The sequence below is a fragment of the Buceros rhinoceros genome, unplaced genomic scaffold, assembly GCF_000710305.1.
Source record: "Buceros rhinoceros silvestris isolate BGI_N320 unplaced genomic scaffold, ASM71030v1 scaffold40214, whole genome shotgun sequence".
Lineage (NCBI taxonomy): Eukaryota > Metazoa > Chordata > Aves > Bucerotiformes > Bucerotidae > Buceros > Buceros rhinoceros.
The window spans coordinates 1-26724 of NW_010407268.1; the positions used below are offsets into that span (position 1 = coordinate 1).

Below are 26724 nucleotides of genomic sequence, written 5' to 3' on the forward strand. Positions count from 1 at the left end.
GCCCCCTGCCTGTGCCCGGCCTGTGCTCTGCAGACACGAGCAGAGGGGTTTCTGCCCTCCGTTCCTTTAAAGTTTGGTAGTTGCCTCGCGTGGGGAGAAGGAGGAGATGAAGGCCCAGGTCTCAGGTCCCTTTGGTTCGGCTGGGCTTTTTTCTGGATTCAGAAATCACAGAATCACAGAATCGCAGAATCATCTGGCTGGAAGAGACCTTTAAGATCGTTAACTCCAACGATTCACCCTGCACTGCCAGGGTCCCTAAACAGTGTCCCTCAGCACCACGTCTACATGTCTCTTAAACACTTCCAGGGATGGGGACTCCAACACCACCCTGGGCAGCCTGTTCCAGTGCTTCACAACCCTCTCTGTAAATAAGTTCTTTCTGATATGTAAGCTAGATCTACCCTGGCCCAACTTAAGGCCATTTCCTCTCGTCCTCTCAATTGTTACTTGGGAGAAGAGTCTGATGAGCCCAGTAGCCTCATGCTGTGTTTTGCTGTGAATTCCCCTACGTGCTTCTGAGGAAGAGCATTACAGCACAGCTGCAGCATTGCTGTGTGCTTCTACATGCTGAATGTCAAACTAAAATTATGCTGTGCTGATGCTCTATGAATGTTATAGTATACTCTCTTCTGGAGCCGCGTGATGCAGCCCCATTCTGTGGCGCTCGGGCCTCTTCACCTTTGCCCTCCACTTATGTCTCTCATCCCAAATATAAGGTGGGCTCCCTCTGCCATGGTGGTAGAAGACGGGGCTGACGGAAAGTGGTGTTCCTTGTGATCACTGACGAATAGAAACGGGGCACATTTTGAAGGAACCTCTATATACATTTGTCAGTACTTTGTTTAGATGGTTTTGCTAAATCTTTGTAGAAGTTAGGGTACTGCTAGGTTTTACAGAGACTCATCTCTGAAAGAGCTACTCCCAGGACTGAGATTCTTGCATGTGTTTTGTAAACTAAAAGTTGTAGCAAATCTTCTCTTGCTAGGAATGTAATGTACAATGTTAGTGAGACAAAAAAAAAAAAAGTTAGTTGTTCTTAAATGGGGACGTGGCAGTAAGGAATTTTCTAAGCAGCATATATTCTTACATAAGTTGCTTTTAGAAAAGACAGTGTCATGTTGCATCCTGAGTAAATATGCATAGCACGTATGGCCCTGTTTTGCTTTTACTCATCTAGGATGGGTTTTTTTTTTCTAAATGGATCTGATTTTAAATGATATTACTGCTTAAAAGTAATAATAATTTAAAAATCAGAAAAATCTCAAGCTTCTTAGATGTTTGGTCACTCTTTGGAAAGATACTTCAAATTGTTTTTTGTTTTCAGGAAAAATGGAGACTTCTTCCAGCATTTCTGAAGGTTAGTGTTATATACTCATTTCATGGCATGATTACATTGTCTCCTTTCTAACTTTACATTTCCTTCTTCTAGCTTTTGCTGTTTCTCAGAATACCTGTCCTCACCTTCTGTGTGCATTTTGCAGGTGTTTTTGTTTTAGTCCCATGCTTGTTACATAGATTGGTTTCTTGATTAATTTATAGGTTAATTTGTGGAGGCATCCTTTTACAGGTTTGCATTTTTGTATGTCTGTTCTCAATAAGCAATGTATATGTGTAACGATTCCAGATTATTTTACTGTTTTATTGGCACTCAGAGACCCTATAGATGGTCTGTGATATAAGATATAAGACTGTGGTGTTAGGTTTACAGTTCTGTTTGTCACAGGAAGGATGTAACCACAGATCTGCATTCTGCAAAGGCTTAATATATGTATATCTTCCCTCGTGAAGTCAGACACTGACTAAACTCAAAGATTACTCGTGTCTTAATTTAACTGCTACTCATGTAATCTGGTATTAGTTGAGGGTACGGTTCTGAATAAAATGCTATTGGATGTAATAACAGGACTAATAAACCCTTGGAAGTGGGAAAGGAGAAAGGCAGTAATGAAAATTGTGTCATAAAGATGGCAGGTAAAGTCTTTGATCTGCATAGATACCTTCAGGGGGTTGCAGGGACCTCTGCACCCATCATCAGTCTTAGCAAACATTGCTTGCTTCAGCAAGGTTCTTTTCAGCCTCGCATTGTTAATTCCCTTCCTTCCCTGTTTTGATACCTGCATTTATCTTTTTGTTGCACCCTTGAGCGTTTGGTCCTGGCAGGAGAACAAAGTTCAAAAGTCAGTTACAGAATTTACGTGTTTTCTCTTTGGTTCAGGGCTGTGAAGGTGCTACAGGGTCCTAATAAATCCTGTTTCTGTCTTTCCTAGCAACTGTATGAACTTTCATCACGAGCTTGTGCTAGTGATAACTGTCTGAATTCTTGAGACTGTGAAAAAGGGAGGGATGCTGATTGAGGGTTCAGTTTACTGTGCTTTATGCCAAGTGTATCCGTCTCACATTTTTTTCCAGTCAGGAAGCCCTTTGCTTTAGGGCTGCTGATGGTGGTCTGACCTTTCTGTTGCATGTTGGTTTATAGTGATACAGTTATACAAAGCTGGTGTTGTGCATTACAGTTTCTATAGTGGAGTTTTCTTTCAATAAAGCTGTTGATATCGCCTCACAGAAAAATGGAAACAACTACCAGCCTGATTTCTAGACACTAATAAATCCATAGTATTTTCTTGATTATATTATATGACGTGCAATGTTTTTGTAAATTAGGGAAACTTTTATCTCAAGAATTTTGCTCTGAAGTTATTCTTCCTTTCTCTTAACCCATGGAGGCTTCACAGAGCAGCTGATTTTGTCATTCTAAACTTCCCATTTCTTTCTAATGATTTCAGAATGAACTGTTGCCTTTCATGTGAACTATGTGATTGCATCTTTCTGTATGAGGACAAGTCTTCTATATGACAAGTTTCATAATGTGTTAGTTATCATGGGCTGTTTCTGTGAGCATGTGAGCATGTGTCTCCATTGGCTCTCACTCTTTAACACTTCCACTCTTTCAAGGCTGAGTTTTGCACTATAGTTAGGATAGCTATGCCTTTTATTTCTGTGAACACCAATCTTGTAACAAAATGAATGCTTCTCTTAGTATTTCTTCAAGATAAACCCTTTTTTTCTTTAATCCCATAATAATAATTTTGCTTAGTATAATACCTCTTCTTTTGATTGCTCTAAACACCTTAAATGTAAGTCCTTGAAATTTTTTTTATCAACTTGTTACCTGGGGGAACAGGGAACTGTTTCTTCTGTGTGATGTTGCCGCTGTGCATGTTCTATCTCTTCCCGCCTATGAATCAAACTCAGATTCTTATGAGCATCCTGCCCTCCTGTGACTGTTCCCTTGCTTATTGACTTCTCTCTTTCACACCCCGCTTCTGTTCCATCTCTCCTGTCTCACTGGCTCTCCCTCTCCTTCTTTATGCCAGCTGCTCTTGTTAGGGTGTAGGCAACTTTTTTCAAGCAGTCCATATGGTTAATTATACTATAAATTTTAAAATTAATTAAAAATAATGGCAAACTGATAAAATACTTCGACTTGTGTGTCTCTTGTTTGTTTATAAGAATTTCAAAGTCTATTGGGTGTTTACTTTGTACAGTTACCAAATTAGTTTTCTGACTCAAGGAACAACAGCTCTGGTGTAAACCTGGAAATGTATGGTGTAGAACCAGACCAATCATCCAAGCACTTTTCAGAAGTTTGTCAAGTGAAAGAATTTAGCATGGATCCAAAAGCACTTATAAATGCTTATATTGTAATTTCTGCCTTGTAGGATTCATATTATTGAAACTGATTTTATTTGCTGCATGCATGTATTTTCCAGGTGAAAGGACTTGTGAAGCAGCACATAGACTCCTTCAACTATTTCATCAATGTAGAGGTATGCTTTCTTGGTGGGAAGAGAGTGGCTCTTAGTACTCACAAAAGGTGCATGATTCTATTTTAGTTTATTTTTCCCCCCTCCAGATAAAGAAAATCATGAAGGCTAATGAAAAAGTTACAAGTGATGCTGATCCAATGTGGTACTTGAAGTAAGTGTGAAATGATTTCCATATCAGTGGAAGCATGCTTGCTATCTCATGGGTGTTGTTGGCATGAGATTCTTCATGTTGTTGTATAAAATGTTCAGAGACACCTGTGTAGCTATAAATCAAGAGAGTATTTTCCATGACTTAACTCTTACTTGGAGCATTGAAAGATGGGAAGATTTAAAGAATAGTCATGTGAATAATAATGTGAATAATCATGACTTAATAGCTAGCTGTTAACAATACCCATGTCACCATTTTTCTGTAATTTAGTAATCCTGAGTGATAGATGGGAGTCGTTTTTTGTCTATTTGCAAAGGTAACTTGGAGTTCATGGCATGTGTGGTTTCAATTTGAACTAACTAGTACACAGCTCAAATACAATGAGTTGCTTTGGGAAGGGCATTGCTCATTATTCGTCAGTGTGTGTTCATCACAGTAACTTCATTTTTCAGTATATGTAGAATTCTGCTTCCTTCAGGTCACCTGAAAAATATTCGGCTCATTGCTCATTTTGGAACTGTTGTGTTACAGGTACCTCAATATCTATGTGGGTACTCCAGATGTGGAAGAAAGCTTCAATGTGACACGACCTGTATCACCTCATGAGGTATTAATGTTTGCATCCGTCTTGTTTGTTTGTTTGATCTTGGGCATGGCTTGGATACAGCTGCAGGTAACTTTAGTTTGAGTATGTGTGTGCTGCTTTAGGTGATACAATGGATACCACCATCACTGGAGAAAAAAGTGTTGGAGATTTAAACATCCTGTAATTTTTTTTTCTGATGTGGGAATAGCTGTATTCATGGTATCTGTATCTGAGTGCGTTTCCATGAAAGAACTTAAAAGTACTTCTCTTGCTTAATCTTGTGGCTCTTCTTATGACATAGGTGAAGTCCTCACACTACAGGGTAGCGTTCTTTGATGTTTTTACTAACTAACTTCTTTTTTATCATAGCTTTGCTGCTGTCTGTACCATAGGACACTTCAGTCTTCTTTGGGAACATATCTGATTTTTTGCTCATAGTTTTTAAGTCTGAGTCAGAGACCAAACATGGAAACTTTGATCAGAAATAAATGGAAGTTGATAAAAGTCATAAGAAACTTAACAAATGGATTGTGTACTTCTGGAATAAAGATTCATGGGAGCAAATGCTGCTGTGACTGAAATCAGAGTCTGTTGCTTTTGGCAGGATGTAAGGTAGCATCTGTACATATAAGAAAGCTGTACACTAAGAAAAGGTTTGGACCTTTTAGGATTGCTTCCAGGTATCTAAAGCCATTCAGTTCCCGTCAGAGATTGCTCAGGAACAAAGTATTCCTCTTCAGCAGAAGTACTGACCACCACTTTTTGGCCTCAGAATGAGAACTGAACTCAGCATTTGCAGTCATTTGCCCACATATGGCTTGTTGTCAAACTAGTAAATCAGTTCACGTATCAGGTGGTTTTTTTTCTTGCTATAAACACTTGATGCTTGAAGTTTTTTGGTTTGTTGGGTTTTTTTAATGTAGTGTACGTGGCACACTCTCGACTCTATCACAAAATACATTCTGTGCTTTGGAGAAATTCTGTAAAAACAAGCCATCTAGTGGCTGCCTCTTCTGCACAGACACGTTTCTGTCTCCAGTGACCTGACTCAAATCTCATTTTAGTTCAATGGAAAGATTTTAAGTAAGGCCAGTAACTCCGCCATCAACAGTGCAATTAGATATAATGTAGGACAGCTCATGCGTCTCACAGATGTTTAGTTGATGTTAAATCAGTAGATATGAACGTGCACAAAATGCAGCAGGAAAGATATTTTATATAGGAATGAAATTGCATGCAAAAAACTGTTTCTAGCCAACAACTCGTATCCAAGAATCCAGGTATTAAGATGCTTGTTTATAACTAAAGTGTCTGTACCTGCAGAAGAGGGCCAAATAAATGCTTTGTAGAGCATATAGACCTTGGATTTAGAATAACCTACTCTTTCATCTTAGATAAATCCTCATTGATGCTTAGTGATAGTGCATTATTTGTCGTCTTTTTCAGTGTGTTATACACACATGAAGGCCAGTTATTTTCTTAAATAGGATGTTGCTCAGGTCAACCCAGGGGTGCAATTTAAAAAGACAAACAAACAAAACAAAAGATTGGATACTTACGAGTTTCTCTGTTAGAGGCTTATAAAATTCCTTCCCAAAGACACCTGAAATGATCAGATTTTTGTAAAAGTCTGAGTATTGTATTTTACCTATTTTAAACAAAATTTGGGAGGTTTTTTCCTTTGGTTTCCTTGAAGATCAAGTCATACCTGGTTTTTACTTCTAGGTGTCTAGTGTAAGGAGCAATTACATCATGGAAGGTCATACAAAAATAGAAGTGCTGGAATATTACGCTGTGTAGTTCTCATTTTATATCTGTGTCGTGTGTGGGCAAAGCACACACAAAGAATCCCAAAGTGTTTTTTTCCTTAAGTAATACTAATGAAGCTGTCTAACTCTCCTTCTCACATAGTTCTTACGGGAGTTTCATGAACTGTTCGTACAGATGAATTTAAAGTAATCAGAAAATGGATAACCTCTCAGTTACTTTTAAATGCGATGAAGTTGCTGGGAGCACAGTGGGACCTAATTTCCTACAAGTCACAGCTTGAAAACTGCTGGTGCATGTCAAAATTTTATTACTAGAGAAGTGGTTTACTCTTTAATGTGGAGAGAAGAGCATCCAGTTTGCAATGATTCTTGAGGCATATTTTTCCATATGGTGGCATCTTCAACGCATTGCAAAATTAATGCATAATCAATACACCGGAAGACTATAAAGCCATAAATGTACGGGTCTAAATGCTGATAAACCTCTAATCCTGGAGCTCAAAGATACAGAATGCTCAGTGAGGTCACGAATGACCTGCTGTGAGTTGCTCTGTTATATTCAACAGATACAATAAACCTTGTCTTGCATGAAGATACACAATACCTTAAGGGCTAGCAAGAGAATTGTAGAGTGAGGTTGGGGTGAGCAGACAAATGGGTTAGAAGTGATTGACCCTTGAGCTATATAATGTCCTAGATATGTATATCCTGCTTCTCTTGCTATCCAAGGAATTTGCAAGCAAATTCTGGGAATCTTTACAGGAAGTGATACTGTAGTGGACCATCTTTAGAAACGGAACCCTATCATTTGCTCATTCTTCTGATAAGATAGCACAGTGTCTCTCCTACTCTGGTGTGTTTCCCTCCTATCAGACTTCATGTGACACAACAACTCTTCAGCTGCTGAGAGTCTTCATATAGAAATGTCCCTTAGCTCAGCACTGCTCTCAGAGCCTGTGGCATAGTATGGTCTTTGTGTCAGCTCTGATGATTAGTCCTGCTTGTTTAATTAAACAGCTTAGAAGTCCTGAAGACACATCCTCTAGTTGCTTTTGAAACATCACAGTATTGTGATTTGGTCTTTTGGTTTTGTTTTACACAGGACACTCTGTCAAACATCGTCCAGGTACCATGAACAGCTTGGTCAAGTTTCACTTTGCTTGTTTTTTTTGTGAGGACTTACAGGAGATAGGACAGACGGGGGATGTTTTAAGAGAGACTCTTCAGCTTGTAAGCCAACATCTAACCACATGACTGGTCTCCTTTTAGTGCCGCCTGAGAGACATGACTTATTCTGCCCCAATTACAGTGGACATTGAATATACACGAGGTAGCCAGAGGATCATACGCAATGCATTACCCATTGGCAGGTAAGATGCTGTATGTTGAACTTCTAGTATTAGTTTCAACTGTTGCTGTGTTGGGAGGAGTTTTTACTGCAAAATAAATGTAGGCTGACCCTGCTTCCGTATAAAAAGAACCAGTGAGCAGGCAAATCTTGATGAACACCTGTACAGGGTGTGATCGTTAGGTTCTGTTATAAGATTTTGTTTTGCAAAAGCTTCTGCAAATCTGTCTCCTTTCAAAGAAGGATGGATATAAGGGTGGATATTGTCTATGTTTGTGTTGATATAAAACCAAAGAAGGAAATACATGAAATAATACTGGTGCTGCAAGTCACATTATTGCAAAATGAAAATCACCGTGTTTGCTTTGTAACCAAATTATTCAGTCTTTCATACGTAATGCGCAGAGATACATCTGTGGGAGGTGGATGGTAAAACCAGTAAAGCAAGCATTAGTTCTCTACGAGGCTAACCTCTCCTTTAAAATTGGTTTGGTTTAGAATCATAGAATCACATGTTTGGAAGAAACCTTTAAGATCATTGAGTCCAGCCATTCACCTGCACTGCCAGGGTCCCTAAACCACGTCCCTCAGCACCACATCTACACGTCTTTTAAACACTTTCAGGGATGGGGACTCCCCCACCTCCCTGGGCAGCCTGTTCCAATGCTTAATGACCCTCTCTGTAAGTAAGTTCTTCCTGATGTCTAACCTAGATCTCCACTGGTGCAACTTGAGGCCATTTCCTCTTGTCCTGTTACTTGGCACTTAAGAGTCCAAGGCTGAGCTTTGTGGAGAAATTTTGAGAGTTTTTTACTTGCTTTGTTCTTCTAAAGGCTGTCAGATTACTTGAGGTTATTAGTATTGTGAAGGACATCTGATTTCTTAAAGAAAAATATCGTGCCTTAGGGAGAAAAACAGGCTCTTAACCATATCAAAAAGGCGAAATACCTGGCAGTTCTAGCATTTACTGAAAGGAAAACTCCATTCTAAAGGCAATAAAGATGTCTGTCTTTTTTAGACAATGTTTCCTAATGACCAACCCTGCCGGCTTTAAAGGTCGGTGCCTTACAGAGAATGTTTTACTGTGTGACTGTGCACCTTGCCAAAGGTGGAGTACTGTCAGGAAAGAAAAGATAGATACTTAAGAAGCTACACTTCTGTAGTGAAATTTTAAGCTTTCCTTAAAAAATACATACTTTAACTCAATAGAACATGATACATGCATTTACAAAACCAAGCTTCTGTAGCTGTAGTAACAGTTTATTGTTTTGAGTAATTTCTTCAGAAGTGTTTTTAAAAGACCATCTCAATTTGAGTCCTTTTAGTTATTTTGTGGTGTGTGCTATAGGCAAAGGAAAAAATTCAAGTAAATGTGCATTTTCACGAAAATGCATTATCAATCCGTATGCAAAAGGCAGTACTTTAAAGGCTAAATTATAGCTAAAAGAAGCATAACAAAAACAAGTCTAGACATCTGTCTACCTCCCTTTAAAAAAAAAAAAGTGGGGTGAAGAAGACTTGTAAAGCATCCATATATACTGGAAAAGACTACATTTCTGCACAGCACTAGTGTGTTGGGTCTTACATTAAGGCCTGATACTGTAAATTCTTCTCGTTCTCCTATGAAGTGAGGTCACAGCAAAAAAAATAAATGTTTTCCATTAAAAAATAGTTATATCATCTGACCGGTTGAAAGGGCATACATGCAAAAAGTGTTTTTGCTGTTAAAAACTGTTAATATCCGGTTGTTACTTCCATGGGAAATAATTTTCCTCCTCTGTCCCTAGTATTCTGGTTTCCTTTTGCCAAGTGAGTATAGACAGTGCTCCTGTTTGACTTGTGGTTCAGACTGGGACAGGAAAGCTGTATGTTCATTCATCTCATTATTTCTGTTGTTTGGCAGAGCCAGTGATAAACCTACATATGCTAGAAACAAAAACAACTCCAGGGCAGTGTCTTCATGTCTTTTAGAAGGAAAATTTCCTTCAGATGCTTAATAGTATTCCAAATTAGTGTACCCATTTTCTGCATCTTTATGCCCAGAAATTCAGTAACTTTCTTTTCCCTTTTTCTTTTTTCTTTTAATTTTCTTCCCATTCTTCCCGATGACTTCAGATATTTAAAAAAAGAGATTTTGTCCTCCAAAGGAGAATGACTTACTATAGTGTCTTATGTTAGCTGCAAAATATTTTATTGCTCACAAGTGAAATAAAGAATAGATGCTTGGTGACATCTGTTTCACTGGAGTTTTCAGTGATAGCATTCACATACTACTTTTGAGTTTTCTTATGCTAACTGGTTACTGTTTCCGAAATAAACAGCCAATGCATTAGGCTTATTGTGTGTGTGATACAAGATCATGATTGTCAAACAAAGCTTCTTATATCTAGGAAACACTTTCTCAGTGAAATGACCGAAGCAAGTAGGTTATCTGTACGAGCACTGTAGTGACAAGATAGCTTTCTATCCTCTTCAAAATACAGAATTTTGAGTTCATCAGTTCTCTTTTAAGACACAAGATATGAAAATGGCCAAGAAATTAAAATCATTGATAAGATTTGAATTTTAAAAATATGACTTTGTTAGCAAGAGCTGCCTAATTTTTTTTTTTGAGTAATTTTGAATGAAATATCTATGAGGTTGCAAATAGTTGCATAGTAGAACTCATGGATAAATTTTGTCGGAAATATAGCTTAGCAAACACCTGAAACACGCGTCTTAAAAAGGCTGTCCACCAAGAAGCAAAATTCTGTAAGCTGGATCAAAAGTCCACTTTTTTGTAGAAGGGACTAAAAGACATGAAGGTCTTTTTGTAGATGCAGTGATGAGCTGTTGACATCTTGTGCAAAAGGCAGCTTTTTCTTTGGAAGTACATTATGCTCTTTTTCAAAAGTTTTAATGAGAAATAGGAGAGTAAAAAAGTACGTTATGAAGCTGACTATAAAAGTACTCTCTTTAATAATAACTGCAAAATCATTGCTAGTTAGTTGTTGAATAAGCCTAATTCCCAGTGAGACTCTAGTGTAAACACAGAAAACCAAATGAACATAGATGTTCCCTGACTTCATCACAGGGTGATAAAACGAAGAGACCTCGGGAGGTCTCTAGTACAGCCTCCTGTTGGAAGGGGATCAGCTCTGTGATCAGATTGGGTTGCTCAGTGCTTTATCCTGTCATGTCTTGTAACACCTCCATGGAGATGGAGACCTCCCAGCTTCTCAGTGCAGCTTGTTCCAGTGCTTGACTGTCCTCACGGTTAAGAAGTTTTGCCTTATATCCAGTCTGTGCATCTTTAGTTTCTTGTTTGTTTTTTTTTCCCTCTCCCAAAGCATAGAATTTGCTTTTAATCTCTTGGAATATTTTTCCACCACTTCATGTTGCTTCACAAAATGCTTGCTGTCTGTACTAAGACACCAGAGAAATCAGAACTGCGATTTGTTGTGTGGGAAATGAGATTTGAACTAGCTTTTTCTAATTAAAATGATTAACAGTGGATCTGCAATGGCGTGTTCTTTGGTGCAGACTGTGCTGTTTTGGGGGACCAGGAGTCTTTGCACTAGTAATAATTGGCCTTGGTGACTGTGTTTGTCATGAATGCCTGTAGTAACTGCATAAAAATTAAACAGGAAAACTAGTTTCTGCCAGTAGATGTCCAATTTCAGGTCTCTTTTCAAGCTACGTGTTCGATGAAATAAGGTGGAATTAAAGGAAAGATCTGTTTTTCATAGCTTGCACTTGTTCTAATTACCTTAAACATGTTTTCTCCAGTTTGTTCAGCATGGGTTTTATCCTGAAGGTGACTCTTCATATTTTTCTGTCTGAATCTAATGTAAAAGTGTAACTGGTTTTCTTGCAGAATGCCTATAATGCTGCGTAGCTCCAATTGTGTTCTTACTGGGAAAACTCCAGCAGAATTTGCCAAACTTAATGAATGTCCTTTAGATCCAGGTACGTTTGCACTCATGTTCTTTTTTCCCATCTGTGCTTTTAGTTTTCAGTCTTTTTCAGCAAAGAAATAACCCATTGTTGTGTCTTCTGCCACTGTGAAGTTGTTGTGGGAACTTCCCAAGTGTATGCTAGTAACTAAAAGAAATTGGCACGCTACTGAAAATAGTAAGAAATGGTTGTCAGCATAGAACATATGTATTTGCAGACAAAAGAGTTTTCAACCACAAAAACAGTACACCAAAATTTTGAAAAAGTTGAGAAGTGTATGTAGTATTGTACAGTGGTGTGTTATATGGGAACAGAGATGAAGTTCGTTCATGAAAATTAAGTGCATCAGGGGAGGGTGGAGTATAATGGTGTCCTCCAAAGCAGGAATTCTCATTTTCTCCCTTTTGTAAAGCATGAGTAAAGTGTTACATGATAATATTTGAAATGTAGAGAGGAGAGTAAGCATTATGACAAGCAACTTCTTTGTTTTTTGTCTGCTGCCTTGGAAGCATGCACTGGACATGCGCTGTGCTTGCTTGTGATGCAAGATACAGTGACGTGATGTGCCATGCTGCAGATGCATTAGTAGATAGCTACAATATGAGAGGCATCTAACATGACTCGTGCAGATGCCTTTTATTGTGATAGATACAGCAAGAGCATTAAAATATATTTTCTAAAGTAAATCAAAGTAAATTTATCCCTGGAGTGCAAGTCAATGATTATGGAATGGACGGTTCTTTTTTGATGTCTTTATGGTATACTCTTCTGACAGGCAGTATTTTTACCTAATTTGTAGAACTAGCAGTTCTATAACATCTTTTAATAAGTGTGAAACCTTACAGGTTTCAAGTTTTTTTACAGCTTTGCAGTTTTTGGTCTTCCTGTGAGTTCTTGCAGTTCGAGCACTCCCCGAATAAAGTTCTAGATCCTGAATGCTCTGTGTGAACCTAGGAAAAGTTACGTTTAAACTAGTGGGACGTTTTCGTAGTTATCATAAGTTCCACACAGAGTTTGTGCTTTATTTTTTTAAGGGAGAATTTACTCTCTCGTTTTGTCCTTTGTGTTCTTACTGTTTACTTCCTAATAATTTATATTCAAAAGCATATTGAAGGAGCCGAGTAAGACGCAGGGGTACTGACATGCAAAATCTTTCTTTTCTATTGAATAGGTGGCTATTTTATTGTTAAAGGTGTAGAGAAAGTCATTCTTATTCAAGAGCAATTATCCAAAAACAGGATCATTGTGGAAGCTGATAGAAAAGGCACAGTTGGTGCTTCTGTTACCAGGTATGGTAAATGCCTGCAATAACATGAAGGAGGTGATAAACTGAAAGCTTTTGAAGTTTAATGTTGTAGTTGAAGTAGCTGTAGTAGTAGTAGTAGTTTAGTTTTCTCCTTAGTAGGAAGAAAAACTGTAGGTGTTCAATGCCTGTCTCTTGCTGCTGTCATTTTGTATGCTAAAACAGCAATCTCAAAATCAGTTAGTACAGTATTCCCATGTGCTTTATATGCTTCAGGATTCATCCCAAACTAGGAAAAAGCAAGTTCTAATTTTTAACAAAACCAAAGTGCACTTCCTAATTGATGATGTTTGGTCTCATTTTGCAGCAAGTAACGTGAAGTTACTGCAGTGGAAATTTGTCTGACTCTCTAAATCAAATTGGTGTAAAAGCTTTTAAAAGGCAATTGAGAAGAAAACAAAAATCAAATGGTTTTGTATTACACAAATTATTGGAAGTGGCAAGGTAGTCTAAATTTAGCCTTTCTTCCTCGACTGAGTTTTATTTATGTTTTGTTTGCCTTTTGGTTTTGTTTTTAAGCTGCATATAATAATATGCTGGTATAATATGGTGCTTGTCACTGTTCCATGCAAAGGCTGTTCTTTCTTATCCTTATAGCTCTCCTAGCTTGGTTAGTCTAGTAAGTCTAGATGAGGTTGAGCATACAACGCAAAGTCCTATTATCACTGTTGTTGCTGCAGTACTTGTGTGTGGTCTGATCTTGCTGGTAATGTCCAAGTCGATGATAAAAGCATGCAAAGGTGATTTTGAAAAGTACAGGTTTCTACTTGCTTGACTTGAATATTGACCTTCCCCACCACAGGAGTGGTGATGTCTGGCTGTTTTAATGTAATTTTTAAAAGAGGAAACAGTGGGGTTAATTCATCTGAAAGATTGCTCAAACTTGATCAAGTTTTATGCAGAAGATTGTAGGAGTGTCACTGCAAACTTCCTGTTGGACATAATCTATTTTTTTTAACTTCAGTTCCACTCATGAGAAGAAAAGCAGAACAAATATGGTTGTGAAACAAGGAAGATTTTACCTGAGACACAACACTCTGTCAGAAGATATTCCCATTGCTATCATATTTAAGGTAATACAACTGTTGTTGTGGGAAAAAAAGCTGTTCTGTAGCTCGAGAATGAAGATCAGCAGCAACTCTCAGAAGTTAATATGTACAGAAGGACTTGGCAGGGCTTAGAGAACGCGAGCTTTTTTCCCTTGGGAAGTCGTCCTTATTGTACAGCAAAAAAGGAGAGAAAGCAATACATTCTTCTGCAAGGAGAGCATTGCTGTGCCAAGACAAATGCCTGCTATCCCTCTACTGCTTTGTAAGGTTCCTCTGCACTGCTACCCCTGCTCCTTTTGCTACAGAAGTCAGAAGGGTTTTGATTTCTTTTGTTATGAGTTATGTTGCAAACTTGTGTTAAGGGTCTTTGTTTCTGGATTTGGTTCCCCTTGCTCACCTCCAAGTTGTGGACTGCTGTGTAGCTCAACACCCTTTGTTTCAGATCCAGGGACATGAGAGAGCCATGAGCTTGTTATGTGTGACGTGGTCGTAACCGTAAACAAAACTGATAGCCTTCGGGGAAATCTTGCCGTTCTTAGACCTGTTCCTAAATCCTTTACGAGTACTAAAGGCTTGCATTTCTTTGGCAGTTTACATTCTTCCCCTGTGTATGAGCTCTGCCTCAGTCAGAATACTTGACAATCCTTGAGTGATTCAGGAGCACTCACCAGTATTTCAGTACAGTGAATGCATGGACAGACAGCCTGGTTTTGAAGAGATCTTCGGTGTGACTGATAAGGGACTGTGAAAGGCATCCACTCCTGATTCTGTAAAAGAATTGGGGAGTATTTGCCCTGCCAGCTGACCTGGAGACAGTGCCTTGTTCGTTATTGCCTGTGAAACTGCCAGAATGGCTTGCTTTTGCCCTCTGCTTCTCTCTTTCATTTTAATTTGTTAAGGATGCCTTAGGCATAGAGATGACTACTCCCTATCTGGTTAACACGAATGGAAGCAGGCTGGTAGCCCATCTGACTGTGGTAATTGAACACGTGGGCTGCAGCCAGTAAAGGTGGTGGGTGCACATGCACTGTCCAGCTGCTGGAGAGGACAGCAGGGCATGGCTAAGCCATAGGCTAGGACCTGTCTTCCCTGCAGCTGGAAGCTCCTTCCTGGCCTTTAGTGTTTGATGCTGCATGTGGGTTTGCAGCCTAGTGTAGTGCACGTGCAGAAGGAAACTGAGCAGTAGACTTAGAGGCACTGTTCACAGAGAAAGTGTTTAGGGTGCAGAAATGCCTCTGACTGGAGACTGACTTCTACTGTCAACCAGTAGAAGTAAACCTTATGGCTCCCTTTTCATCTCCCCTATAGAGGTTTACAGTAAGCACAGGTGGTGTGGGGAGGGGATAACGCCTCGAGGAAAGTGTTTGCCAGGAGAGGGCAGCACTTGCTCACAGCATCCACACAGTTTCTGCCAGCAGCCCTGGTTTGCTGGCGTCGGCAACTGCAGGCTTTTTCTCTGCTACTACAGCACTTCGGCTGATGGAGAGTGGCAAGAATCGGTTTTCTTGTAGGAAGACTTTTGCGTTTGGTACTAGAAACTATTTTAATAATTGGATTTAGACTTGAGAAACAAATGCCTGTTATCTCTGATTAAGCTAATCTCTTCAAGTAGTTGGAGAAGATCATCTGTTTTTAGTGACCAATGTTAAAGAAGGCTGAGAAATTATCTGTGGACAGAAATGCACATGAAAGTGTCAGGATTAAGTTCACAACTTTTCTGTTGCAGGAAAGCATTAATGCGGCTCTTAATCCATTTGCTTGAGTACCAAACAGCTGGATTCCACCTTCACTTACAGACTTTTATTACATTTTGTCACCCCCTGCTGGTATAAATACCTGCTCACAGAAGAGTAACTGCTCTGGGTTATTAAGTCTGAGGAGCTGGTTATTGGGAGTTTCTCTAAGCAGTATTGTACTATTTGATCACCTTCTGACAATGCTTGCTGTAATTATCCCCTTGCCTATATATATGTTTTATATTCTAGGTAGCGTTGCATATTTCTTCACTTATTTATTGAATAAGGAGTTACAGTTGTTGGCCATAGTGCTTTTCAAAGATTTATATTGATTTGGTCCAGCAGCACCCGCTTTAACTGTTCTGAATGTTCCGTTCGTGACTGACACTTAGCTGGACTCACGAGTGGTCATTTTCCTTACCTTTCCATTAATGACATGAACTTCAGGCATCTTCTTTCCACTTTCGATGAGTCTCCAGCTGGAAACTAAAAATTCCACATAGTCTTTTCAATGGATTCTTAGGCAAGCATTAGCCCCTAATGTTTCTTTCTTGGGAATTGCTGTAACATGGTATTACTTTGTTGTATTTAACTACTAAAAGCAATATACATATGCTGTAGCCCTGAAACTGGAAAATCCCAACTTAGGGGTCCCCATGTAGCCCCATCTCTCTCTCATAGCAATATTATACGTAGGAAATTTGTTGGAAAGGCAAGGAGAGTAATTCCTTTCTGCTGAGACCCAAGCTTTGGGCATGGAGCATGGGTCTTCATCATTACTGGTAAGTGTTCTGCTTCTTGTAATGTAAAGATACACACCTGCAAGAGGGTAAGTTAGATTGTACAGGCAATCTGAGGTCCGAAGTTTTGACTGACTTTGCATCCTTAACTTCTACAGTAGCAACTGCTTGTATAGTTTCTGATTAAAAAATAAACTGTGAGAGCAGTGACAGAATTCTGTTGTTCTGCATTTCCTTCCAGACCAACATCCAGGCTGCAGCCAAGTTCCAGCGACCTCTGTGTTTTGACTAAGAAAATGACTAGTAATTGGTAGAGGGCAGCTATCCAGTGCATGGGCCAGCTAGAGGGGACGGTTTTGTCCGGAACTGTCTGAAAGTCAATGGGAGAAGATTGGGCAATTTTGGACTGTCTTTCTAGTTCCAATAGCTTTAAATGGCCCAATGGTCCTGCAAATGACTTAAGATATAGATCAGGTACCTTGATAGAAGAGAAAGCAGGTATTGGAGATCTACGATCTAATATGGATTTAAAGCTACTACAACTGTGAAGTGGAGGTGTACTAATATTCCTTAGACATCTTTGTCAAAAACAAGGGTAGTGAAGTAGAGAGCAGTACAAGCACCACCCACTGACAGAGCTGAGGCCTAAAGAGCTCCACTTAACTAGAACCTGAGAGCACTTTGTATTTCAGGCATGAGTTGTGGACACAACTGCATGCTAGAGCAAGACCTGAACATACAGTGTTCCTCATCCTTTCTTTTCTGTCATGATGAAGAAGGAAACTCAGGTACATGTGCTGTGGGGAGGGGTGGAAATAATGCGGATTTAAAGGCCCCTTGATCTGGATAGGTGGGCGGGACTCTGTAGGGTCACCCTAAAGGAGGTCATCTGCCTTGATTTCTAAACTGCAAGCCTGAAAATGACCTTGTTCTGCTGCTTTTCTGCCATCCAGACCTGTAAGATCTTCGTAATTGGCTAATTTGGAGATTTAGCAGCTAGTTGTGTCCAACATGTGTAAGTTGTGGTTTTGTGAAATTTAGCACATTGACCACATCTAACTGAAATTTCATAGACTGCAAAAGGCGTAGTCCTGGCTCTATTCTAGGACAGACTTGAACTGTCTGCTCTTCAGATGTGGGGGAGTTATTACTTTGCTGCAATAAAACACTTTTCCCCTAACTTTTTGTCTTGAAAGTGACAGAAGCATATGTGCAGCCCTAATATGTGTAAATGCAGTTTTTGATTTGAAAGTAGTGACAGAAATTGGACAATTTTGCTCCCAAAGTATGTATTTGTTGAGGTCTGTAAAGGGCTGTTAACTGCCTTGTAATGGGAAACAGACACAATTAATTTGCTTGCTGTGTAACACTGCTTCATTAGTTAATATACACATGCAACGAGAATGGTATTTAGGTGTCCTGAGCTGACTTGCAATCCTAAAAGACCTTTGTTTTGGCTATATGTCAGTTGTGCACAGATCACAGGGCTGTGTGAACTGTGCGTAGTGCGTTTTTTGAGTATGTCAGGCTATGAGCTACACGTGCTTTACCTGTGGGTCTGGGACAGTTTCAGGTAGCATTGAGGAATATTTGTGTTGTACTTAAGGGTGTTTCTACCCGGAAAAACAGCAGGGTAACAGGTGAGGTGGTGCTGCTGCTTTTGCAGGGTGTTAGAGCTGCTTTAAGGTAGAGACTATTTTTCTTTTAGGTTCATGGTCTTGATTTGGTAGGCTTGAGGGAGCTCTGGGAGCTCAAGTAAATGAAGGTTGCATGCTGCGCCAAAACTGGTTGGGGAAGGAAGAGAGTTATAAGTAACCTAGAGGGACTTAAAAGTTGAATTTTATGACCTGAATTGCTAGGTGAACTATCTTGATTTTCTGTGGCAGCTATAAGGAGCTTCGCTAGGACCCGCGGCAAAAGATTGGAACAGCAGGTTGGGTTTCATTTTTACAAACCTGTGTTAGTCTTGGAGCTGTTAAGATGCAATTCTAAGGGAACAGCTGAGTGGTGATCTTACAGGATCTACAGAATTACAGGTTCCCATGGCTGCAGTTTCATAGCTCGTATCTTTTGAATTATGAAAACTCGAGACCAATTCTGTCTGTGATGTCAACCTTGAACTTCCCTGACATCTTTTTAATCCAGTCATCTGCCTGTCTTCATTCTCTAATTTAGCCTGGTGGACTGTGGAACTACATTCTAGGGAGGTGCCATGGAAACGCCTAGACATCATCATTAACACACAAGCTGGGGAAGGCAGTGCTGGGCTCACACTCTCTTGTGCACACTCTCTTGTATATGCGTGTGTGCCCACGCACACACATGCACATGCACACACATATGTTTTGGGCAGCCAGAACCTTCCCAGTCCTAGGAAGCGGTTGACTCCAGCTGGACCTCTCTCCCACTTGCACTCAGGATGATCTGAACGTTTGCTTTGACTTGCCTGTCTTATGTCCATTGACTGCTAGCCTTTCAACCGTGCTCTTCAACAGCCTGATACCATCTTCTTCCTCATCCTTTCACTGCTACCAAATTAGCCCTTTGCAAAATCTCCTTCCCCTCTACACCCCTGTAAAATTATCCCTTTGTTATTGCCTTCCAATCAAAAATAAACAAGATGCCTTGTCTCCTGCTTTGCTTTTATGTTAATTCCTTTTCTCTTGGCTTTGTCCTGGGATCACGAGGGCTTTGAACATAGGACCCATTCCTACACTGCACGTCCTCAGTGTTTCTGTAATGCAAGCAACTGTCCTAGTGTTGTTACAGGCTAATTCTGGAGTACTTTTTTGCTTTTGTTTTGTAAAAGTGCAACAACAGGGCCAAATTTTCTTAAAGAAAGCATTAAGATCATAAATCTGTGTGATACCAGCATGAGCCTGTTGCTTGCCCTCTTAGTGTTGCATGTTGGTGGATTTGCGTGTGCAGCTCTGCCTGTGATTTTTGAGAATACAGAGAAGAGTAAATGGCTTTAGGTTTAGGCTGTTGTATCAGCACATTTTTCAGTCATTTGCCTGAGTTTTTAGTCATTACTCATAAATTAATTTCCCTCAATTTGCACTTACCTAACAACACAAAATACATTTGGTAGATCTCAGCCTTTCCCACACGTAAGTTCAGAATTCTCAAGTGAGTTTGATTCTACAGACTTCAGTTAGAAAATCTACACTGGCGTAATGTTATGCACTATCCTTGTATTTTTGTCAGGCTTTTGATCAGAATTCATCAAGTTAGAAGAAATCATCAACCCTCCTTATTTACTGTGTCTTTCTGGTTTTTAATGGATGAAAGAGCATAGTTAAACTGCAGGTTCACTTTTTTTTCCCCGACTTGTTTTGTTCACTTTTTACATGACTCTTTCAGTCTGATTGCTGTTCTAAAATTAACCCAGTGGACAGAAATAGGGTGGTATCTTATCAGCTCGATTTGAAGGTCTTTAGATAAATGTATTGCTGCTATGTTTGCCTAGAATGGCACCAAGATTCCCTTAATAAAATTTTGTTCTTCTGTAGGCTAAGTACAATGATAGTATGAATCCAGTTGTGGTTCCTAAACTGGCTTGCTGGCCAGCTATTAAGTCCTAGACACATGAAAAATTATAATTAAGAAGCTTTCATGCTTTTGTAGACTTTCTTATGAGGCTGCCCCTCAGGTTGTGAGGGATTTTGTTAACTTCTCTGCTGAGGTTTTTTAACTACAGTTTGACCTTACTTTAAAGAGTGAGCAAGTTAATAATATTTGAAAAACAGAGATCGAGCTACAGTAATTTCACAAGGCCAAATTCTGGTTCTGAAAAGAACCTTGAGGTCAGAGGAGTGACTGCTTGGTGGGAGCAAACTGTGATGAAACACTTTTACCTGGTGAAGTAACTGTGTGTTGATTTGGCACACGCGTCTGTTCTAGATGGTGCAATTGTGATCTGTGCTTTGCCCTAAAATGGGAACATTCTGCTTTTGCACTGCTTATAATTTCTAATAAACTGCAAAGTGTAGAGACAGTGTTTTAAGTTAAAGGAACTTCAACCAAGCACTTCTTTGCAGAAAAAGAAAGAAGAAATGAAAGGAAAAAGAAAAAAATGTGGATACTTCACAATTAGAACAACAGTTTTGCAAGGGGAAGGCGTTAGCTAGGTGTTAAGCCAAGTGACACCCAATGAAGGCAATAAGAAGGAAAGGTATTTGTGCATTTTTGAGGAAAAAGTGACTTTTTGGGACATTGCCAGTTTTTAATGAGAACCAGAATAGTAGGGTCTACGTAGGCCATTATTTACAATGGTCTTTGTGGCAGACAGTTTGAAGAGTAATATAAATGCAAACGTAACTTCCTTACAAAGTTCTGAGAAACATATTGTAACTCAGCCAGAAGAGGTTTAGTGAGATTATTCCATTTCTTGATATGGCAGAGCTCCAGGCAAATGTGTGAAGGGGGGAGCTTTAGCACCATCTGGAATCCACAAAGGCCTTCACTGCTGGCTGCCACCTTGAAACATTTACCAATAGAGAGATTTTTCTAAATCTGTTAAGCACTTTCTTAGTTTATTAAGCTTTTTTCACAGTATAAAGTCTAACAAGGTGTCCAAGGATCAGTGAAATAATAGAATGGCTTTCAAGTGGAATAGTGTAGTGAAGTCATCTTCTAAATGCAGAGAGCTGCAAAGGAGGTAAGTAAACTGGAAATGTTTCTCAAGTAGGACATGCTGCATCTCAGTGAACTGATTTTGTGAAATTTTTTGTAGTAAGAGACAAAGTGTAATCTTTTAAGAAATTCTCACCTTCCTTTATTTATTGTAGATTCTGACTTGGTTTTCGTTGTTACACATGTAGGCTTGTTATTACCTACCATTTATTTTTCTTTCTTAAGAGAAAACAGAATTTAACTCCTGTCAGCAAAGAAGAAAACGCTCTCCAAAAAGTGTGTGTGAGTTCCTGCTGCTTATCAAGATTTCCCTTTAATGTTCTTCCATAGCTAGAATATGTGCTGCCAGTGCCAGATGGCACAGTTTCTTAGAGAAGAGCTAGCTCTTGCTTAGTAGTAATGCAGACAAACAATACCAAATTAGCATAAGCAAATGTCAGTGAGTTAGCATAAAGCCTCTGCTATTTCTGTCTTTTCTTCTTTTCCTAGGCCATGGGTGTTGAGAGTGACCAAGAGATTGTACAAATGATTGGCACCGAGGAACATGTGATGGCTGCATTTGCTCCTAGTCTGGAAGAATGCCAGAAAGCTCAGATTTTTACACAGATGCAGGTGTGTCTTTTCACATGGCTAGAGGCCATAAAAATCGAAAGAGAGTAGGGATTGACCACTTTGCTGTGTCAGCAATCAGCATACTTTGTGTTTTGAAGTTTGGGGTTTGGGGGTTATTTTAAGCTCAGGGGTTTTAATGGGGCAGGACTTGTAAAAAGTAAGACTTTGCTCTCATTGCCTAACTGAAAAGAAAACAAACCAAAGTCAAGAAACGCTTTGTTTTCTCAAGCTCAAGGTTGTGTTTTAATGTATGCGACAAGTAGTGATATCCATAACGTTAGGGTTTTGTGTCAGGAACAAAAATTCCTTCTGAAAAGGAATTGCATTGGTTCACAGAAGCCCCATTGATGCAAACGTGACCATTTCATCGCGAGTAGATGTTCTCCTCCAATTCTAATCTCTTGTATAAAGCCTACAATAATGGCCATCCTTCGTCTTCCTAAAGACTCACCAGAATTCTCTTGAGCTCATGTGTACTTTCTTAATTAGCTACAAAACAGGCCATTTGCTGGCAGCATTAATAACATTAATAGCATTAACATATTAATCTGCTGGAAGATGCTTTTGAAGATTAGTCTTATTTCTGCTATTTAATTGTAAACTTTATCGAATCTTTCCATGTGGGTTGTTGAGTGTTGTGAAGGATATTTAATTAAAATAAATTGTGTTAATTTTCGAGAATTTTCTTTTATTCGTATCACTTGTTTAGTATTTTGCACTTTCCTTGAGTTTTGTGGGATTGCATTGGCTGAGAAGTACATGCAGATTTCCATGTGTGTATATTTGTATAGGTTAAAATTTTCATACTAACTCAAGTTAATTCCCCCCTTGACAGGCATTGAAGTACATTGGAAACAAAGTACGAAGGCAAAGGATGTGGGGAGGCCCAAAGAAAACAAAGATGGAAGAAGCACGAGAGCTGTTAGCATCAACTATTCTGACCCATGTTCTTGTATGTAATGTTGGGGTTTTTTGACATTGAGTAAATTTGTGTGGGGGTGTATGGTGTGAGCTTTGTTGTCAGGGAAAAATGTCTTTGATTGCCTTGTAGGTGAGATAAAGTAAATCATCCTCAAAATAAAGGGGAAGATTTGGATTGAGTCAAAAGTAATCGTTATGTTTATGAAATGCTGTACCACTGAACTACTTATCATACTATGCTAGTTCAGGACCTTTTTCTCATGACCTATACCTTTATTCTGATTTATTTTCATTTACTGTCTGTTTCAGCGTCTCTAATGCGTATTTTAAGAAGTTAAAGTGTACAAATCCCTTTTGGAACTCTTCATTCAGCCCAGATTACTCATTTATTTAAATGGATGTGATTTTCTGAATAAGAACTAAGGACCTGATCCTGAAACATGAGGATGTTTTCCCTTTTTTTTTTCCCCTTTTTTGTTGTTTACAGGTGAAGGAATTCAATTTTCGTGCCAAATGCATATATACAGCAGTGATGGTGCGCAGAGTAATCTTGGCTCAAGGAGAAAATAAAGTAGATGACAGAGACTACTATGGAAATAAACGTTTGGAGTTGGCAGGACAGGTGAGTTTTGACTTTGGAGCAAAGTGTTCTTTTGGGATTTTGTTATTCTGCATCTTTTAAAAGCAGAGTAAGGAGCATTCTCGTTTGAAGGAATTTTCCTTTCAGTTTGTTTTTGTTGGCTTTTCTATGTTGACTCATAGGTATGCTTTCCTGATTGAGACTAATAAATTATATCCTCGCTTCTGTATTGCTTCTTTATACCAGATAAAAGGATAGAGGAGAGTAACTATGGCATCAGTTCTAGTTCCATTATAACACTCTTAGGGCCAGGAAGGCAGCAGTAAGATCCATCTGCCCGTGTCCCTCTCTAATCAGGTGGGTAAGGGAGTAAACTGAGACCAAGTGGGTGCCTGTGTGTCAGGTCCAGACTGTCTCACTGTGGAGAACCCAGCTTGCGTAGCAGCTCACGTTCAAGCCTTCTATAATTTGGAGAAGCCCATAAGATTGCTTATCTGTTGTCAGCTGCCTTTCTAGCCTCTAGAGTACCATGAAGTAACAGAGTGGTTTATAGTTGAGCAACTAATGAAAGTGGATTGCATGGACTTCTATGCTTGCAGAATTCTGGCAGTGGAGGTAGAAGCAGTAACAAAGAGCTGTGAAGGAGGTAATGGTTTGAGCTGTTTTACTGACACTGTTATTTTGTAGAAAGGCTGTCAGTTCACAGCTGTTGGCCAAACTACATTCTCCTAATGCAATGGTAATTTCCCTGTCAGGTGAAGGAACTGCGTAGTTACCGTGGCATAGATTTTTCCTTGCCATGTGTGGTTATTTAATTAACAAATTTAAATGAAGACTGGACTACTTTGCTGTGCTCTGTGACAGTTGCACAGAGTTGCTGTGGAACCTAACTGGGAGTTTTGGCAGTCAGTATCATCTCTGGTTATTGATCATGCATCAGAAATTCAGACAAGTATAGATAATGCACCAGGTTGGAGAAACTATGTGCCTCTGCTCCACACATCATTTGTATTGGGATTTCTGTTGCAGTGCAAGTAACAATATTCATCCTTCTTTGTTCGTGCCTGCTGGGAATTCTCATCTCGTACTTTTTAAGATGTGTGCTTGCATGCTGTCTCATACTCCTATTCTCCTCCCCACACTGCCCAGTCCTTCATGCACACGTGTTAACAGGCACACAGAGTGCACAGTCATTTCAGAGTAAAAGCATGTGATTTGCTTCCTAGTTTTCTGAAGAAACTAAGATGACAGTCTTGAACACACTCTAAGCACAAGGAAAAAGTAAAAGGAGAAAAACCCTCTTAATCTGTAAGGAAGAAACCTCCTTTCTTCAAATCAATGTGTTGACCGTTGATTGGAGTTCTGTGCTGAGTATTTCTCAAGTATAAGAAGGAGTAAGAGGACAGTGCAGTATTCTAATGGGGCAAATATTTTAAGCTGTAATGGACTTACTTGGTTTCTGCTGTAATGTTGGTGCTGTAGTTCAATATGACTGTAACCAGTAAAATTAATTATTGCTTTGTCATCGTAATGTTCTTATTTATCTGGATTGGAGGAATAGTTTGTTTTTTCCTAATATTTTTAGAAGCTAAAAGTAGAGCAGGTTAAAGTTTTCTATGAGCTGTAAGAAAAAGGCCTCTGCTTGCGGAGATGTTAACAACCAAAGCAGTTCTAAATTAACTGGGGAGAGGTTTTAAATGTAGAGGATCATCATAACAAAGCCAATGCGTGTTTTTTCTAAATCAAGGAGAACTATGCAGGGGGGGTTGTGACACTTGATTAAGAGTAGTTCTGGCTCCCTTGTGATGTTTTAAAAGCTCATTTCAAGCTGAACACTTGAATTCCTCTCTGCCACGTTACTGGTGTAATATTAATTTGATTGGATTACAGACTAAAAAGTGTGGAGATCTTTTTGCCTGTTTCTAGATGTTTTTGCGTAGCTAAAATTTGCTTGGATAAAATGGTTGGTGGGTTCTTTTAACGCTAGCATGTTCCTGGAATAAAAATCCTGATTATTTAAAATTTGAATAAAGAAAAAAAAAAGATTCCCATGTGAGCAGAAAAACATAGCAGTCTAAACAATGTAAAGACATAAAAGGCATTGTGTTTATAAAAATGTGTGAAAACAATAGCTGCTAATTTCACACCCCATGGGACAAGAGAGTATGAAATGTGCTTTAGCTTTAGATAACAGAGTTGTATCCACTAGCCAAGCTGGTTTACAGAGCTTTCTCTTAGTCTTTTTGCCACTAGAGGCTCGTAGGCCAGGTGCCAGCTGAGGTGTTAGCAAAACCTACCGATTTCAGGCTTAATCTTTTCACCTACCTTTTCTCTTTCCTTAATGTGTTCATTATTTGCTAAGCATTACTCTGTTCTTTGTCCTCATCTTTTTTTTGTTTCTAATGCAGCTTGCTTTGTATGAGTGAGATATGGAACAGCACCAAAATCCGGCACCCTGGAAAGCAAGGGATTTCTACCCTGTGACAAAAGAATACCGCCTTGACTTCAGAGATTGCCTAATCCCAGCTGTTCTGATAATATAATTAAGGCTGCCTAATGTCTTTAATTTTGCAACCAGTTTGTGTGAAAGGGAGAATTTGGCACTCTAAAGGCTTAAATACTAAATAGCAATCTCAAGGCGCCTAATTAGAATTCTCTGACATTAAGCTAATTGGTGAAACAGCATTTCAGCAGCTTAACTTCTTTATTAATTTTTCCTAGGATTTTCAATGAAAATCAATTGATGAGCTGTCAGTATTTTTTTTCTTAAATATAATTTGCTTTTTAGTGCTCCTGTCTGAAGCGGGCTGAAAGGCCCTGGACAAACTATGAAATCCATTGAATATTATCACTGGCATTCCATCCTTTTCCTTTAATCTCTTGCTCTTGACCTAAATAATGTGGTTATTGGGAGATTCTGTTTTGCCAAATAGTCAGAGCTCTTACAGACCGAGAGTCTGAGTGAAATTAGCAAAGTATGACGCTTTTCAGACTGGCAAATAGTAGCAAGTTGGTGTACTTAGGCTGTAACTTTATTAGCTCAGAGAAGAGAAAGGATGGCTTGTCTTAATAATACCAATGATATGTGGAATTAAGAGATTTTTGCAATTTTATGGTCAAGAAATCAAATACGTAAATATTTTCTGAATTAATTTTTTTAAATGTTCCTGTAAGTGTTTTGTTAAATGTTTAAATCCTGCTTAAATGTGTTGAGAACGAAGATATACCATGATTGATTTCAAAACAGTCTCGTTCTTACTTGGCAAGTGTATTAGACATCTTAAAACTGTGCATGTTCCTTCCTTTTACTTTTTCCCTACTTTTGAAATGCTTCCCTCAAAATCTAGATTTTGGAGACACCAGGGCGTTGTTCTTCCTAATATGATGCTTCATAAAAGATGCTTTTATTTCTGGTAGAAATCTGATTTAAATGAGCAGGTGACTTGCAGGTGACTGGATTTCTTTTGATAGTGGTGAGAGGGTATCGCCTTGTAAATGTGAGTGGTACTACAAGCATCAGGAAGGGAAAGA

The 26724-nt window shown here is 39.1% G+C and overlaps 1 protein-coding gene across 1 annotated transcript in view; it reads left to right on the forward strand.

Annotated features, from left to right (window-relative positions):
- Positions 1–1327: 1327 nt before the first annotated feature.
- Positions 1328–26724, forward strand: part of POLR3B (polymerase (RNA) III (DNA directed) polypeptide B) — a gene marked incomplete at its 3' end in the record, with an annotated part of 40657 nt that continues 15260 nt past the window's right edge. The window contains exons 1-11 of the mRNA XM_010134405.1: positions 1328–1357; positions 3771–3827; positions 3914–3978; positions 4510–4585; positions 7603–7703; positions 11538–11629; positions 12789–12906; positions 13885–13993; positions 21570–21692; positions 22528–22644; positions 23101–23235. Of these exons, the coding sequence (XP_010132707.1) occupies positions 3926–3978; positions 4510–4585; positions 7603–7703; positions 11538–11629; positions 12789–12906; positions 13885–13993; positions 21570–21692; positions 22528–22644; positions 23101–23235 (924 nt within the window). The remainder of the gene's footprint in view (positions 1358–3770; positions 3828–3913; positions 3979–4509; positions 4586–7602; positions 7704–11537; positions 11630–12788; positions 12907–13884; positions 13994–21569; positions 21693–22527; positions 22645–23100; positions 23236–26724) is intronic.